The sequence below is a fragment of the Garra rufa genome, chromosome 3 (assembly GCF_049309525.1).
Source record: "Garra rufa chromosome 3, GarRuf1.0, whole genome shotgun sequence".
In the NCBI taxonomy this organism is placed as follows: domain Eukaryota; kingdom Metazoa; phylum Chordata; class Actinopteri; order Cypriniformes; family Cyprinidae; genus Garra; species Garra rufa.
Window position 1 is genome coordinate 43,409,122 of NC_133363.1, and position 14,633 is coordinate 43,423,754.

Sequence of the window (14,633 nt, forward strand, 5' to 3'; positions counted from 1 at the left end):
ATGTATGTTTCCGGAAAGTGTGCTTCTTTTGGAGTGGACTTAATGCTTTGTAACTTTGGAGATCTTTTTCATGCATAAAAAAAACACATTATGCACTAAAGAATGTAGGGGAAAAACTTTGAAATAGTATTAATATTTGTCTAAACTTTTGTTCTTTAAATCAAGTTCATTTTTGCCATATATGATTCTAGCTCTTTAAAATAATATTTTCAGAGCTCCATTATAATGAACTGACCTCTCTTGGCCATGTCCACCGCTGTCTCTTTACCGATGCCAGTGTTGGCTCCTGTTATCAGAACAGTTTTGCCGTCCAAGCGGGCTTTGCTGTGGCAGACTCCCCCAGCCAGCCATCGCCGAAGTGCAAAGAGCCCGACACCTACCGGTACAGGTACAACATTACATTACATTCATTTAATTACGTTTTACAAGACTTGCAATAATCAGCCATTTGTAATTACTGAAAAATGTTTGCACTCACAAAACTTTTAAATTTACAACATTTTCTAAGCTGAGCGTAATTACATTTTTGATTTTTTTTACATTCAGATTTAAATAGTCATTTTCCATCGCAGGTTTAAAGTGCTTTATATTTACTTAATTTTTGGTTGTCGTGGGAAGCCACAATCAGTTTTAAACACGCAAACTAATGATTTAACTTTAGCATACTCGTCACCAGGGCAACGGCTACCCCTGAAGGGTGTTCTTCCACAAACTCCTTCACTGCTTTTGTGTAGTCCCCCATTATTACAGCTGGTTGATTCTCCTTCAACTGCGTGGTTGGGACATAAGCAGTCCAACTCCTTCTGCAGCCAAAGTGCCTGCAGACAGGTCGCCGCCCCACGATAAACAGGAAACTTACTTCTTGTACTTGTACTTGTACTTACTTCTGAGTAAACACGTAAACACAGTGGACTCACGTGCTCCAGTCTCGAATTTCAAAATAAGAGTCCGATTGTTGGTTGTCAAAATGCGGCTGTGGAATACGCAGACACATTGATCAATAGTTTATCAGTTTTTAATCATTACTGGTCTGACTTACAACCGAAAAATGATAAAACGTAGTAAAAATAACCAGACGTGCCCCTGCATTATTTTGAGACCAGAATCTTATATAGATTTGAAAGTAGAAAAAAGATTTACTGTCAACAAAATAAATATTTACATATACTTATTTTTTAGAGAGAATAAATAGGCATTTATTCACGAAAAACTGCCTTTATGTTTCTCATACACATTCATCAAGTTAGAAATTGTTCTTAGCTTCACAAACTTTGCAGATAAAGTGTTTTCCTAATACACAATGATTATCGTTTGATGACAATGATACTTATGGCTTAATGAAAACAACATCAACGTTTAAAGTTGTACATTTGTTTATTTATGATGAACTTTGAAATGAACTGTTTGTGTAAAGGGAAAATAATTTTTAAAAAGTTATTACATGTTGTTCTAAAGCTTTTATAGCGTAATGATTCATTTAATGCCTTATTTTTGTCATTCAAAAATAGGCTTTGTAAAAATGTTAACCTACATTTATATTACACACAGAATTCCAACATGATACATGGTATCAAATTACACAAGCACTGGAAATAAAATCTTTTTTTTTTTTTCTCCAAATAGGTAAAATGTCTTATATAGCTGCATACAATTATGGCTAATAGCGTTACAGTATAAAAATCTTGCCAGTTATTTCATGCTTAAATTCACAATTTATATTGCAGTTATACATTGCAGTCATTACAGACAATGAAACTCTACTTTCCTACATTCTTACTCAAACAGACTATCTGTACTTCATATAAAGTAAGCAGATTTAACAGTCTGCATATTTGGAATGTCCAATTGTGACAAACTGCTTTTTAAATGAAGCGTGATTTTCAGTGTGCAAGGTATTGTCTCAAGCCAGGCCCACCATGGAAGCACTGAGATCCCACAGTCTGCGGGCTGCAGCATCATCCCTACCCCGAGGAGCTGCCTCTTTTAGTTCACAATCACTGTAAAATCACCAAAAGAGAGAAATTAACCACAGCCTGATCATAATTGAACAGCAATGGTCAGACAAGACTGTGTAAAAAAAAAAAAAAAAAAAGATTTTAAAAAAATTGTTTAATAAGGTTTGTTGTTTTCCATTTTGAGCTGTTTCAAGTTTGTCAAAAACTCAAGTTTGTCAATTATTTGGTGTCAGTATGTGATATCATGGGAGAGGTGACGCATATTAAATCTTGCTGGCCATTAATGCAAACTTTAGTCTGTGTACACCACTCACAGGCCTTGTTGAGCAAAATCTTAAAATCTTACTAGATTACAATAAACACATAGAAAGTGATAGAAAAAGATACTGACCTGTAGTAAAGGCCACTGGCATTCTGCAGACTCTCATCTACTGCACAGTAGATGGTGGTCTGTGCACCCTGCCAAGGTGTTTTGAGAAAGAAAAAGAAGGGAATGGCCAAAATCTTTTTCCACAAAGGCATAGAGGGGAAAAAGTGCCGTCCCAGCTCAGTACGGATCACCCCAGGATGAAGAGCGTACGTTGTCACTCCTGTGCCTGAATGATACACAGGGAGAGAGTTTGAAAGCAGTGTGTTTGAGTGTGTGTGTAGATAGAGAAAAAGTTTTCATTATAGACCTTAGTCAGGGTAATGTCATATTTAATTTCTGACAGGAATGAAAACAAGGCTGTGAGGCATGCGACTATACGAGGCATTCAGTGGGTTGTACAGTTTAAAAGAATGCCAAATGTTGAGCTAATGAACTGTCTTACAGAAAAAAACTATCTGTATAAAAAAAAATGTAGTTGTGACTTGTAAAAATGATATGATCTAGAACCTTTATATATTGAGTGATGATATAAATATAGTAAATCTCCTACAGCCTCATTTTCAGCCGTATTAAATTCAATATAGCATCCAACCTGATTCAAGTCTATAGTTTACCTTTCAGTCTGGCAGCTAGTTCCCGGGAGAACAGAACATTGGCCAGCTTGCTCTGCTTATAGCTTACTAATGTTTCATAGTTTTTCTCCAGATTTATGTCATCAAAATGAATCTTGCCTGTTGAACAGAAAATAATTTGAAATATTATTGAAATCAAAATACTGAATGTGTCAAATAAACTGTATATGTATTTACATAACTAAGTACTTTTTAGTATTTATTTATAGTTTATAGTATTTATTTATATTTTATGGTCAACAATGGTAATATAACTGTACATTTTGTTAAAACAGAGCATCTTGTCAGGGAACTAAATAATGAGTACAATTACTGCTTGCAATAATTCAGAAAATGAAGTGTTTTCTTGTGACTAATTCAATTAAACGCATACAGTGCCTTGCAAAAGTATTCATACCCCTTCTTTTTTTTTCACATTTTGTTGTATTGCAGCATTATGTTAAACTGCTTTAAATTAGTTTTTCCAAACATCAATTAACACTCCATAGACCATAATAATGACAAAGCAAAAACCAGATTTGCAAAATTTAAAAATTTATTAAAAATAAAACACTGAAATAAGTGCATTGCATAAGTATTCATACCCTTAACTCAGTACATAGTTGAAGCACCTTTACAGCCTCAAGTCTTTTTGGGTGTGATGTGACAAGCTTTGCACATCTGCATTTGGCAATTATCTGCCATTCTTTGCCTCACCTTTTCACCTCTCAAGCTCTGTCAGCTTGGATGGGGGCTGGCAGACATTTTCTAGAGTCCTAGTTGTTCCAATCATCTTCCATTATGGATAATGGAGGCTACATGCTTCTGTGAACCTTCAATGCAGCAGATTTTTTTCTGAACTCTTCCCTAGATCATCACCTTAACGCAAGTCTGTCAATGAGCTCTACAGGCAGTTATCTTGACCTCAGGACTTGTTTTTTTGCTCTGATATGCATTTTCAGCTGTTAGACCTTTTCTGAGAGGTGTGTGCCTTTCTAAATCATACTCATTCAAATGAATTTGCCACAGTTTAACTCCACTCGAAGTGTAGTAACATCTAGAAGCAATATGAATGCTCCTGAGATAAATTTCGAGTGTCCCAGAAAAGGGTATGAATACTTATGCAACGGGATCTTTTCAGTTTTTTATTTTTAATAAATTGGCACAAATGTTAAACACCTATTTTTTGCTTTCCCATTGTGGAGTAAGGAGTGTAGATTGATGTGGGAAAAAAAGCGATTTAAAGTAGTTTAACATAAGGCAGCAACATAACAAAATGTGAAAAAAATGAAGGGGTATGAATAATTTCACAAGGCACTGTAAAGATATATAGGCCTCCACACCTGTCTCATGGGCCAGGCTGGAAACAGTGACAACACGGCTGGGTGTGGATTTCTTCAACAAGTCTAGAAGTAAATTGGTTAACAGGAAATGACCCAAGTGGTTCACACCAAACTGCATCTCAAAGCCATCCTCTGTCTTCCATGGTGGGCACATCATTATCCCTGTTGACAGAAAAACATTATATAATATATAATACAAAAGTTAAATAAACAAAAAATATCATAATCTTGCTGACCAGCATTATTAATGAGAATATCCAATCTCCCCTCAGTCTGATGTACATCTTTGGCCAGAGCTCGGACAGACTGCAAGGAGGCCAGATCCAGCATCTTCACAACCACGTTGCCATTTCCACTCCTCTTCGTGATCTCATCTGCTGCTCTGTTAGCTCTGCCCATGTCTCGGCAAGCCAGGATCACCCTTGCACCTGGAAAATGGAGGTTTATAAACAGTCGTTGTCATGACCAACCATCAAGCCTTCTATAAATACAACAGTACTAACAAGGCTATTATACACTCTCTTGATGATGACAGATGTTTCTAACTGAGAATGTGCATCATTGGCATCAGAATAACAAACTGGGCCATGTTAATGTGGTTTGATAAGAGTTTGATTGCATAATTAAATCAGTTTTATCTTCCCCAAACATTTTATGTATTATCCTTTTCAAACCTCATTGCAAAAGGAGGGTACTTAGTATTAGTCAGTATAAATATTGAATAAGATAATAATGCAGAGCCTCCAATAAATTATGTAATGAGCATGTTTGTGAAATGCTAGAACAGCATTTCCATCTGCATTGCTATTATGGACATTGATGTGATGCTGATTTCGTGTCTAGACCAAAAATTGACTTGAATATGCTGAATACACATCTACTTCTGATAAACATGTTATACATTTTATTTTTGTGGAGTTTAATGTTAGAAATATCTAGGTGGTGTAACTGCCCAGAAATTGCATGAATGTATGCAAGCATTAATAAATAAAATAAAGTAGTTAAGTAGTTTTGTTCAAACCCTTGTCCTTTAAATCAGAGTGGACCCCTGCTTCAAGGTTGTAGGTTTACCCTTTTTAATATCACATTTGAGCTTTTTTAGTGAAAATAAGATGGCCTAAGCCCATAATGTGGTTTAAATTTGATTTAGGAGACTATAATTTTTGTTATCTTGGACATCCCTACTGAGGCATTCATATCACAAAATGGCTTGCTATTATAAATACTCCTCATTTGGTGACAGTTCAAGCAATAATTTAAAATAACATCTTTAGAGTTCCATTAAAATGAACTGACCTCTCTTGGCCATGTCCACCGCTGTCTCTTTACCGATGCCAGTGTTGGCTCCCGTTATCAGAACAGTTTTGCCGTCCAAGCGGGCTTTGCTGTGGCAGACTCCTCCAGCCAGCCATCGCCGCAGGGCAAAGAGCCCGACACCTACCGGTACAGGTACAACATTAATCCAGCATTCTTAATTCATCTCCAACCTACCCCTCTAATTTAGGTGCATTTGATAAGCACAGGCAAAGGTCATCCAGGAACGCAAGAGGTCTATATTATAAGACATATTGATATTTCTCATTATAGTAAACATCTTTTAATTAATGAAGTCCAATGAATTTCTTCTTTTGCATTTTACATGACTTAACTAGCAGTTCGATCTTACTAGAAAATGTTTGCACCATAGGGTTTGCACTGACAAAAACTTTTTCTAAACTGAGCATAACTAGAAAAATCGCTATAATAATAATAAATTACATTGTTGTTCCTTAAAGTGTTTATATTTTAATGAAGTCATTTTCCACGCTTGTAAATCTAAAGTGCCCAATGTTTATGTGTTTCTTGCTGTAGTAGGATGCCACAACCAGTTTTAAACATGCAAAATAATAATTTAACTTCAGCTTACCCGTAACAAGGACAACTGTGACCCCTGTATAGTGTTCTTCCACAAACTCCTTCACTGCTTTTGTGTAGTCTTGCATTATTACACCTGGTAGGTTTTCTTTATCGGTGTAGTTTTGACATAAGCAGTCCAGCTCCTTTTGCAAACGAAAGTGTCAGCAGACAGGACTCGCCGCCCCCACACAAAACAGGAAAAGTGTACTTACTCCTGAGTGAACGCAGTAGACTCACGTGCTCCAGTCTCGAATTTCAAAATAAGAGTCACAGACACAACATTCATCAATAGCTTCTTAATAAATTGTAACTAGTGGTGTTGGCTTACAGTCTGACCCATGTACGATAAAACAGACTTAAATTAACAGACGTGCCCTTGCCTTATCTTGAGACCAGAATATCATATAGACTGGTGGGTGGAAAAAAATAATTGTCATCTTAATAAAAGTAAACATTTTCTCACACAGGAGAAGCAGGCCTTTATGCATGAGAATATAGAACTGCCTTTATTAGAAAAAAAGTATATATTTTTAAATTGTTATAATAGTGTTTGTTTGTGTATTTCATGAGACTTTCTATTATGAAGAGGGAATGAAATGTGGGTGAGGACATATGTGTGTACATAACCTTGTACTACATGGCAAAGTTCAAGGCTGTATGCTATTTTTGTCGTCCTAGTCAATGAAAAAATAACAGATTAGAAAGTTCAACATTTGAAACTTTATAGGCTGTGTGGAAAATCAAATATTTGGAAATAAGCACAATACTCGCAAGCGTCATGTATATTCGTTGTTGTTTGGTTATACAACATTAAACAAAGGATATTTCAGAGATTATGATATATGATATATGATATAACTTTATTGTCAGACGAATCTGAAATTTTTCTTGCGTAACAGTATGTTGACACTCTTTACAAACAGACAGAACACAATTTACAAAAAACATTCAATATAATCAAGAAGAAGAAAAAAAAACACTGGAGCTTTCATTTTACATGGATCTTATTTAGCTCTAGGACAGCCTGGTGTACAAAAGAATGTTTTAATTTCACTCGATTAAATCTTGGAACCTTATATCTGCGCTTAGATGGCAAAAGAACAAATTCATTATACAACACATGACTAGGATTAGAAACAATATTCATAGCCAGCCTTAAGAGGTTCTTATGATAAGAAAGTTCATATAGCTTTTCAAGAGGCTGTCCTACTATCTTTGAACATATTTTAATTTGGTTTCCTAACTTTGTCTTTAAACCAACAGACAAACTCCTGTACCAAACAGAATTGCAATACTGTAGGACACTCATAATTACAGACATAAAGAATAGTGCAAGAATCTGTTTTGATGCTCCAAAAGACCTGAGACGACGAAGAAAATAAATTCTCTGCTTTGTCTTATTACACAAACCATCAATATGATCCTCCCACGACACCTTATTGTCAATTGTTACACCTAAATACCTATACTTTTCTACCTGTCTGATGGTTTCATTATGTATCACTACAGGTTTTATATATTCATCAGATGTGGACCTAAATACAATTTCCTCAGTTTTTTTTTATATTAATCATAAGAGCATTGTTATCACACCATTCCACTAAATTATTTACACCCTGTTGGTGCAGTCCCGAAATGTCCAAATCACTTAACACAGATATTAACACAGTGTCATCAGCATACTTTAAGATGAATTGATTAGACCTATCTATACGACAGTCGTCTGTGTACACAGTAAAAAGCATAGCAGAACTAACACAGCCTTGGGGTGCCCCAACATTTGTTTTAACTGCTGTTGACAGAACTGTATTCAATTTAACCATCTGAGTCCGGTTTGTAAGAAAAGAAACATACCACCGAATCAGATAGGGATTTACATCCATCCTAAGAAGTTTAGACAACAAAATATCAGCTTGAATTGTATAAATGCTGAGGAAAAGTCTAAAAAAAGAGTTCTTATACGTAAAAGAGTTCTTATAGCGAAAAGCTGAAAGACATAGTATGAATGCAGAAATAAACTGCAGAAATAAGACTTGTACTTTTAAAGTAAAATAGGCTACTATGCAATGCCAGTCAAGTTTTTACGATTTTTAATGTTTTTTAAAGAGGTCTCTTCTGCTCACTAAGTTAACATATTTTCACTATTTTAAATAACTGTTTCCCATTTTATTCAGCATTATTACTCCAGTCTTTAGTGTCACATGATCCTACAGAAATCATTCTAATATGATGGAGAAATTATAGAAGAAATTAATATTTTTATTTAGTAAAGATGCTAATGGATAAAAAGTGATTATTAAGACATTTAGAATGTTACAAAAGATTTCTTTTTCAGATAAATGCTGTTCTTCTAAACTTTCTTTTTTGAGCAGCAAATCAGAATATTAGAAGGATCATTTGACTGGAGAAATGATGCCAAAAATTCAGCTTTGAAATCAAAAGAGTAAATCGCATTTTAAAATATATTAAAATAGAAAACAGTTATTTTAAATAAAATCGTTTAAAATTGTACTGTTTTGTGGTACTTTGAATCAAACAAATGCAGACTTGGTGAGCAGAAGAGACTTCTTTAATAAAACATGAGAAATCTTAATGTTCAAAAACATCTCACTGGTAGTGTATGTTCAAAGACACAGATTTCGTTAAATCGCTTTTTTTCTGGTCTAAACTTAATGTCTTTCCCACCGCAGTTTTGACTCTACACTTCACAGAGCTATCAGAGCATGCTGTCGTTCAACAATAAAGTGTACACTAGTTAACCGCTTTGTTATGTCTAAAGTAATATGATATAAACTATGTATAACTATACATAAAATATGATTCTCAGACTTGGTATCGTTTTGTATTTTTTACAGTCTATGATATAAACACCATGAGGTAGAACTGAATACTGACCCCTAATGGTAACTGTACGGACACGTCAGCCAGGAACTTGAATTAAAAAAAAAAAAAAAACTATAGAGAACAGTAAATAACATTTCGACAAAATTGTAGATTATTTATAAATGTCTAAATATTTCTAAATATCAAAGATCCACTAATGCAATATCTCACCACGTGTAAGAAGCTACATTCGCTATTATTTTCGAATCGGATTATGATTTTTCCTTTTTTTGAGTAAAACTGTTTTTTTTTCTTCACCGGACAAATCATTGATTGTAATAATCTTTATTTTGAAAAGTAAAGGGGCAAGTAACCCGGAAGTATCCCGTGGTCCCGCCACGTCAGTGGTGTTTAGCTTGAAGCTGTCAAGTGCCTGAGAGCGTTCAGCAAATCAGCTGGAACTCAATGAAGGAGGCTTTCTGTCAATTTTAAAGAATAATTTAAGTTTTCTTCCACGTAAACACCATGAGATACCCTTTTCTTTTAATCTTGGCTGTTTACGTAGCCTTTGTACATGCCACCGAGTTAACTTTTGAATTGCCCGATAACGAGAAACAATGCTTTTACGAGGACCTAGAGCAAGGAGCAAAGTTTGATATAGACTTTCAGGTAATTGTGTCAACAGCTGTTTTAGTACATTCCTTATCTGCTTCAGTTTAATTGGTGGCATATGTCATAAAACAAAAGTATTTGTGTATTGTATTTATCTTTTATTTCATCTTTGAATGATCATGTTTTCCTTTCTAAATGGTTGAATATTTTCCTTTTGTATGAAGCACAAACAGATATCACAATGATTTTGTTTTTAAAGAACCTGTTAGATATTTTTTTTATCACTGTTAAAGCAGTTAACAACTGTTAACAAATACTATGCCTTGTGCCATTTGCTTTATTCCTAATGTCAATACTTTTCTTTCCAAACAGGTTATTGCTGGAGGAAACTATGATGTTGACTGTTTTGTGACAGATCCACTGAATAATCTGCTGTATCAGGAACGAAAAAAGCAATATGACAGCTTTTCCCACACAACAACCATGAAGGGTGTGTACAAGGTGTGCTTTAGCAACGAGTTCTCCACCTTCTCTCACAAAACTGTTTACCTGGACTTCAGAACTGGAGAGGATGACAGATTCATGCCTGACGCAAACAGAGCGACAGCTCTCACACAGGTGAGAACCACAAACAGCATGCACTCACACATAGCATGCACTGTGCATATATGCATTTGATATGAACCTGTGAACAAATCATGCAGATGGAGTCAGCCTGCCTGTCTATCCATGAGATCCTGAAAGTGGTTTCAGATTCTCAGACTTGGTATCGTCTTCGGGAGGCTCAGGACCGAATCAGGGCTGAAGACCTGAATGAACGTGTGCACTTTTGGTCCATTGGGGAGGCCATCATCCTGTTTGCGGTCTGTATTGGCCAGGTGCTTATGCTGAAGAGCTTCTTCAATGAGAAGAAAGCCAATGTTGCCACCAGCACATAGACCTAGGTTTCTATTCTGCTGCCTTCTCTCTGTTAATAAGCTGATTAATCAGTCTGATCCGCCTACAGCCAACCAAAAATGACCTCTTTGTCAAACAAAATGCCTTAATTACAAAGTAATGCACTAAAAGTTGTGCAGAGTTCCATATCTTGTATAGTATTTTCAAATAGGCCTCCATGTGCATTGCTTAGTATAGACTATTGGCCTGCTGCACCATTATTCCGCCACATCTAAATGTTTTTTTAGTTTGTACCCATGGTGTTTTGTGAAATTTCTACCTTGTGCACTTGTCAACTTTAAATGCATATGTCTTAACATAGAGTTTAAATAGAAACGTAAGAATAGTTTTGGTGGTTTGAGTTTTGGTAATTATGACATTATGATAATGAATGTGTTGAACCTCTATTTTTCTATTTAGCACAGCCCTTCTTTGTTTATCCCACATTCAAAAGGGAAAAATCCATGGTGAATAACTTATATATGCAGATGTGTCTGCGAAAATATGAAATGCTTATTAAAATTCAGAATTTTCTTACCCATTAATTATAAACCCTATCTGATTGTGAGTGCCAACTGCATGTACACCATTAGTTATTTTTCCCAACTCTGTTACTTTGGGGATGTGAAACAAGGGCTTGCACATATAAATAAAACATCAACTTAATGTGCAATTCAAAAGCTATTTTATAGACATACTACATATTCTTTGGATATTTGTTACAAACATTTCTCATTTTGTATACCTCAGCCCAAGAAGTTGAATTGATTTGTGACATTTATTGATTTATTATGTAATTAACACCATACATTGAGTTGTTTATATTTCTGCCTTGTGTTAATTGACTAATTAAAAACAAAGTTTTGGATTGATTTTATGAGTCATCGTAATATCATATAATCACAGACATACCAAAGCGATTAATAAGATGCCAACTTGATGCCAAGAGTTTGCATTTGAAATAAGTCTCACCAACATGACATTTTAAAATACTCTTAATCAGACTACAGTTATATTTTTATTGATTACATGATTACATATCATTCATTTAGCAGTAAATTAATAATAATTTATTGATTTTTCCTAATTCCTCTTTTTTGCCTTTTAAACATTTCTTTCTAAAATACTGCTTATATACATTCAGAAAGTCTTCCAGTTTTGTGGACATTCACACAAGGACCTGTCATTAGTCAGCTGGCAACACACATTTGACCACTGGATTTAAAAAAAAACATTTCAGTGTTTTAATATTGCATCAACTACTGATGAACATTAATGTTTATTTGAATTATCGTTCTGTAGGTTATTTAACCATGTAGTACTGTCTTTTGAAGGCTTTTGTCTTTCAAACACATTCAAATCCACAAATTTATGAATTCAGAAAATTTTTTTCTCAACTGATCCTCTTTTACCATATATATTTATAGTACCTCTGAGATTTTAAAATAAATATTTTAATATAAATATACAAAGGTATACAAATAAAATATTTATTTAGTTTTTTATTTCATAATGACTCTTTCATGTACGCTTAATCTGCTTATTTAACTTTTATAATAGTAAAAGGATAAAGATATAGGAGAATAAAAACAAAAAAATTTCCCCACACTACCCCAATCCTGAGTTATACAAACCAAAAAAGGCCCCTCAATACATAATTATAGAGTGTGTGTCAATTATGTACAAAATAAACTTTAAATCAGAGTTTAGAAACAAAAAATAAAATAAAAATAATAGCCCTTGTACATTGTATACATACAGTGCACTTTTACACTCTTAAAAATAAAGGTTCCAAAAGGGTGTTTTTGCAGTGATGCCATAGAAGAACCATTTTTGGTTGCCCAAAGAACCTTTCAGTAAACAGTTTCTAAAAGAAACATTTTGAAGAACATTTAAAAAATCTGAATTACCTTTTCTGCATTCAAAAAGTTCTATGGATGTTCAAGGTTCTTCATAGAAAAATTGATGCCAATAAAGAACCTTTACTTTTAAGAATACTCAACACACTATTGGTCAAAATCAAGCCACATTCATAAGGACATCCTAATGCAATATCCTGAACGACTACAGCAGAATAATTCACTTAATCAGAAAAAACCCTAATAAAAGAGTCCCAGGTTTCAGAAAATATACCAGTATTTCCCTATGACTTTTTAATTTGACATTTTTCTTAATTGTGACCCTGCACCACAACAGTGGTCTTATGTAGCACAGGTATATTTGTAGCGATAGCCAAAAATACATTGTATGGGTCAAAATTATCGATTTTTTTATGCCAAAAATAATTGGGATATTAAGTAAAGATCATGCTCCATGAAGATATTTTGTACATTTCCTACAGTAAATACATCAAATCTTATTTTTTTATTAGTAATATGCATTGCTAAGAACTTAATTTGAACAACTTAATGGCAATTTACTCAACATTTAGATTTTTTTGCAAATTTTCAAATTGACCCCGACTGGTTTTGTGGTCCAGGGTCATAATTAATATTACCTTTTCTATAAACTAATGAACTCGATTTGAGAAAACTTGACGCAATATAATGTTGAATGCACTTCATTTTGTTAATAACAATGAATTAAATATATTTTCTTAATCTATGTATATCAATATGGTACAAGAATATCCTATTTACTACAAAGTGATAAACAGGATTGGTCAAAAGTGATCTAAATGTAATCTAAAAGTAATCTTTTATATTTATATTACCTAAAATGTATAATGTATGGCTTACGTTACTCACTACAATTGTTATGTAGGAATCAGTAACGAATTACAATTTGTAAGTAATCTACCCAGCTATTTACATTTGAAATAAAATAAGCTAGAATACCTGTGTTTTTGAATTTTTTTTTAGATATTCATTCCAGAGGGAAAATTCCTAACTGTTGATATAATAATAATAAAAAAGAAAAACACTTTTATTTTCTCCTGAACGTTGTGTGCTATCACAGTGTTCTATGTCGGATTTTTTAATCAGTGTTAATGATTCTCCGAAAAACAAATCTATTTTCATCTAAACAGTTATGAGCATCGACTCTCACTGGCTTCCAGTTTATGAATACATTCCGCCTTAGCCCTCCCCAGAAATAATGCATGAATATGGATGGGCTGTTGTGCCTGAGTCTATTCAGTGCATTGGACTACCTCCAGCGTTGGCATAAAACCACCAACGGCAGAGGCGACCACACCGTCCAGTCCAGAAGGATAATGATGGAGAGCAATGACTCAAAAGGGCTTCTGATCACCGACAAGGGTCTGTCTGGCATGTCTGCAGTGAGTGACATGTTGCGCTCGTCCTAAACGCTTGTGCGTCTCTACTGACTGGCCAATATGTTGAGCCGACTGATGAGTGGCAGCGACCGGAGTCTTGACCGGGAATTTAACTGCACGGTGCGACTACTGGACGACTCGGAATACACTTGTACGGTTCAGGTCAGTATTAACATGTTTTCATCAGCACAAGCGGGTGATCCCCGTCACCGACACACGTGTCTTAATGCTCGGGCTGCTGATGCTGCGCATTCAAGCGGGAATATCCGCGAGCATCGGAACGATTCTGGACACTGCACAGGGGCTGCAATGCGTAATGGCTAATTAACGTCTTACGAAATTTCCTTCGGCTTACGTGATGAGTGAATCAGCGCTAGTTTAGGTGACCCGTCTGTTGCCTTTAGAGAGCAGCGGGTCACCTGTCACGTAGTGCCTCCAGCCCGAGAGACCTGAGTCACATTCAGTGGGGAGAGACACTGTACTGGAAAGGTTTCATACATTAAATTGCCTCTCGGGGCGAACCGTTCGAAAAGACGATCACAACTGCTGAAAGATTGTAGTAGCCTATGTGCAATACTGTTATGGTGATACAGTAGCTGTTGTGCTTCTTATTTGGCCACACATACAGTAGATACTACTACAAGCCATACCATTGTGCAATTCAAAAGCTATGTTTCTAGACACATTCCCAGACTCTTTCTGTTATGCATTCAGAGATGCTTTGTTTCTACTATTTGCCTAATGCAGAACAAAAGCGTGGGTGAAAAATGAATTCATTTGTTGAATTGTTAATTTGAGTTGCATGGTTAT

The 14,633-nt window shown here is 35.0% G+C and overlaps 4 protein-coding genes across 4 annotated transcripts in view; 2 read left to right on the forward strand and 2 right to left on the reverse strand.

The window, feature by feature from the left end:
* Positions 1-851, reverse strand: part of LOC141332036 (retinol dehydrogenase 11-like) — a 5,030-nt gene extending 4,179 nt beyond the window's left edge. The window contains exons 1-2 of the mRNA XM_073837116.1: positions 667-851; positions 236-376 (exon numbers count right to left, since the gene is read on the reverse strand). Of these exons, the coding sequence (XP_073693217.1) occupies positions 236-376; positions 667-742 (217 nt within the window). The 5' untranslated portion in view covers positions 743-851. The remainder of the gene's footprint in view (positions 1-235; positions 377-666) is intronic.
* Positions 852-1,355: 504 nt separating this feature from the next.
* LOC141332037 (retinol dehydrogenase 11-like) lies at positions 1,356-6,377 on the reverse strand. Its single transcript, XM_073837117.1, has 7 exons — positions 6,186-6,377; positions 5,576-5,716; positions 4,516-4,707; positions 4,280-4,441; positions 2,940-3,056; positions 2,347-2,551; positions 1,356-1,997 (listed from the first exon to the last, which is right to left on the reverse strand). Exons 1-7 carry the CDS (start codon positions 6,259-6,261, stop codon positions 1,901-1,903), a joined length of 990 nt encoding a protein of 329 aa, XP_073693218.1. The 5' UTR covers positions 6,262-6,377; the 3' UTR covers positions 1,356-1,900.
* A 3,041-nt stretch (positions 6,378-9,418) lies between these two features.
* tmed3 (transmembrane p24 trafficking protein 3) lies at positions 9,419-11,418 on the forward strand. Its single transcript, XM_073837118.1, has 3 exons — positions 9,419-9,667; positions 9,983-10,228; positions 10,315-11,418. The coding sequence occupies exons 1-3, from the start codon at positions 9,524-9,526 to the stop codon at positions 10,546-10,548; spliced, it is 624 nt and encodes a 207-aa protein (XP_073693219.1). The 5' UTR covers positions 9,419-9,523; the 3' UTR covers positions 10,549-11,418.
* Positions 11,419-13,782: 2,364 nt separating this feature from the next.
* The window catches only part of frmd5b (FERM domain containing 5b), a 38,060-nt gene continuing 37,209 nt past the window's right edge, over positions 13,783-14,633 (forward strand). The window contains 1 exon segment of the mRNA XM_073837120.1: positions 13,783-13,985. Coding sequence (XP_073693221.1) covers positions 13,884-13,985 — 102 coding nt within the window. The 5' untranslated portion in view covers positions 13,783-13,883.

Coding starts and splice junctions, on each gene's coding strand:
- tmed3 (XM_073837118.1), top strand. CDS start 9,524: ATGAGATACCCTTTTCTTTTAATCTTGGCTGTTTACGTAGCCTTTGTA. Junction 9,668..9,982: donor AGTTTGATATAGACTTTCAG/GTAATTGTGTCA, acceptor CTTTCCAAACAG/GTTATTGCTGGAGGAAACTA. Junction 10,229..10,314: donor GAGCGACAGCTCTCACACAG/GTGAGAACCACA, acceptor CAAATCATGCAG/ATGGAGTCAGCCTGCCTGTC.
- LOC141332037 (XM_073837117.1), bottom strand. CDS start 6,261: ATGCAAGACTACACAAAAGCAGTGAAGGAGTTTGTGGAAGAACACTAT. Junction 5,717..6,185: donor CACAGTTGTCCTTGTTACGG/GTAAGCTGAAGT, acceptor CTGTACCGGTAG/GTGTCGGGCTCTTTGCCCTG. Junction 1,998..2,346: donor GCCAGTGGCCTTTACTACAG/GTCAGTATCTTT, acceptor GTGATTTTACAG/TGATTGTGAACTAAAAGAGG.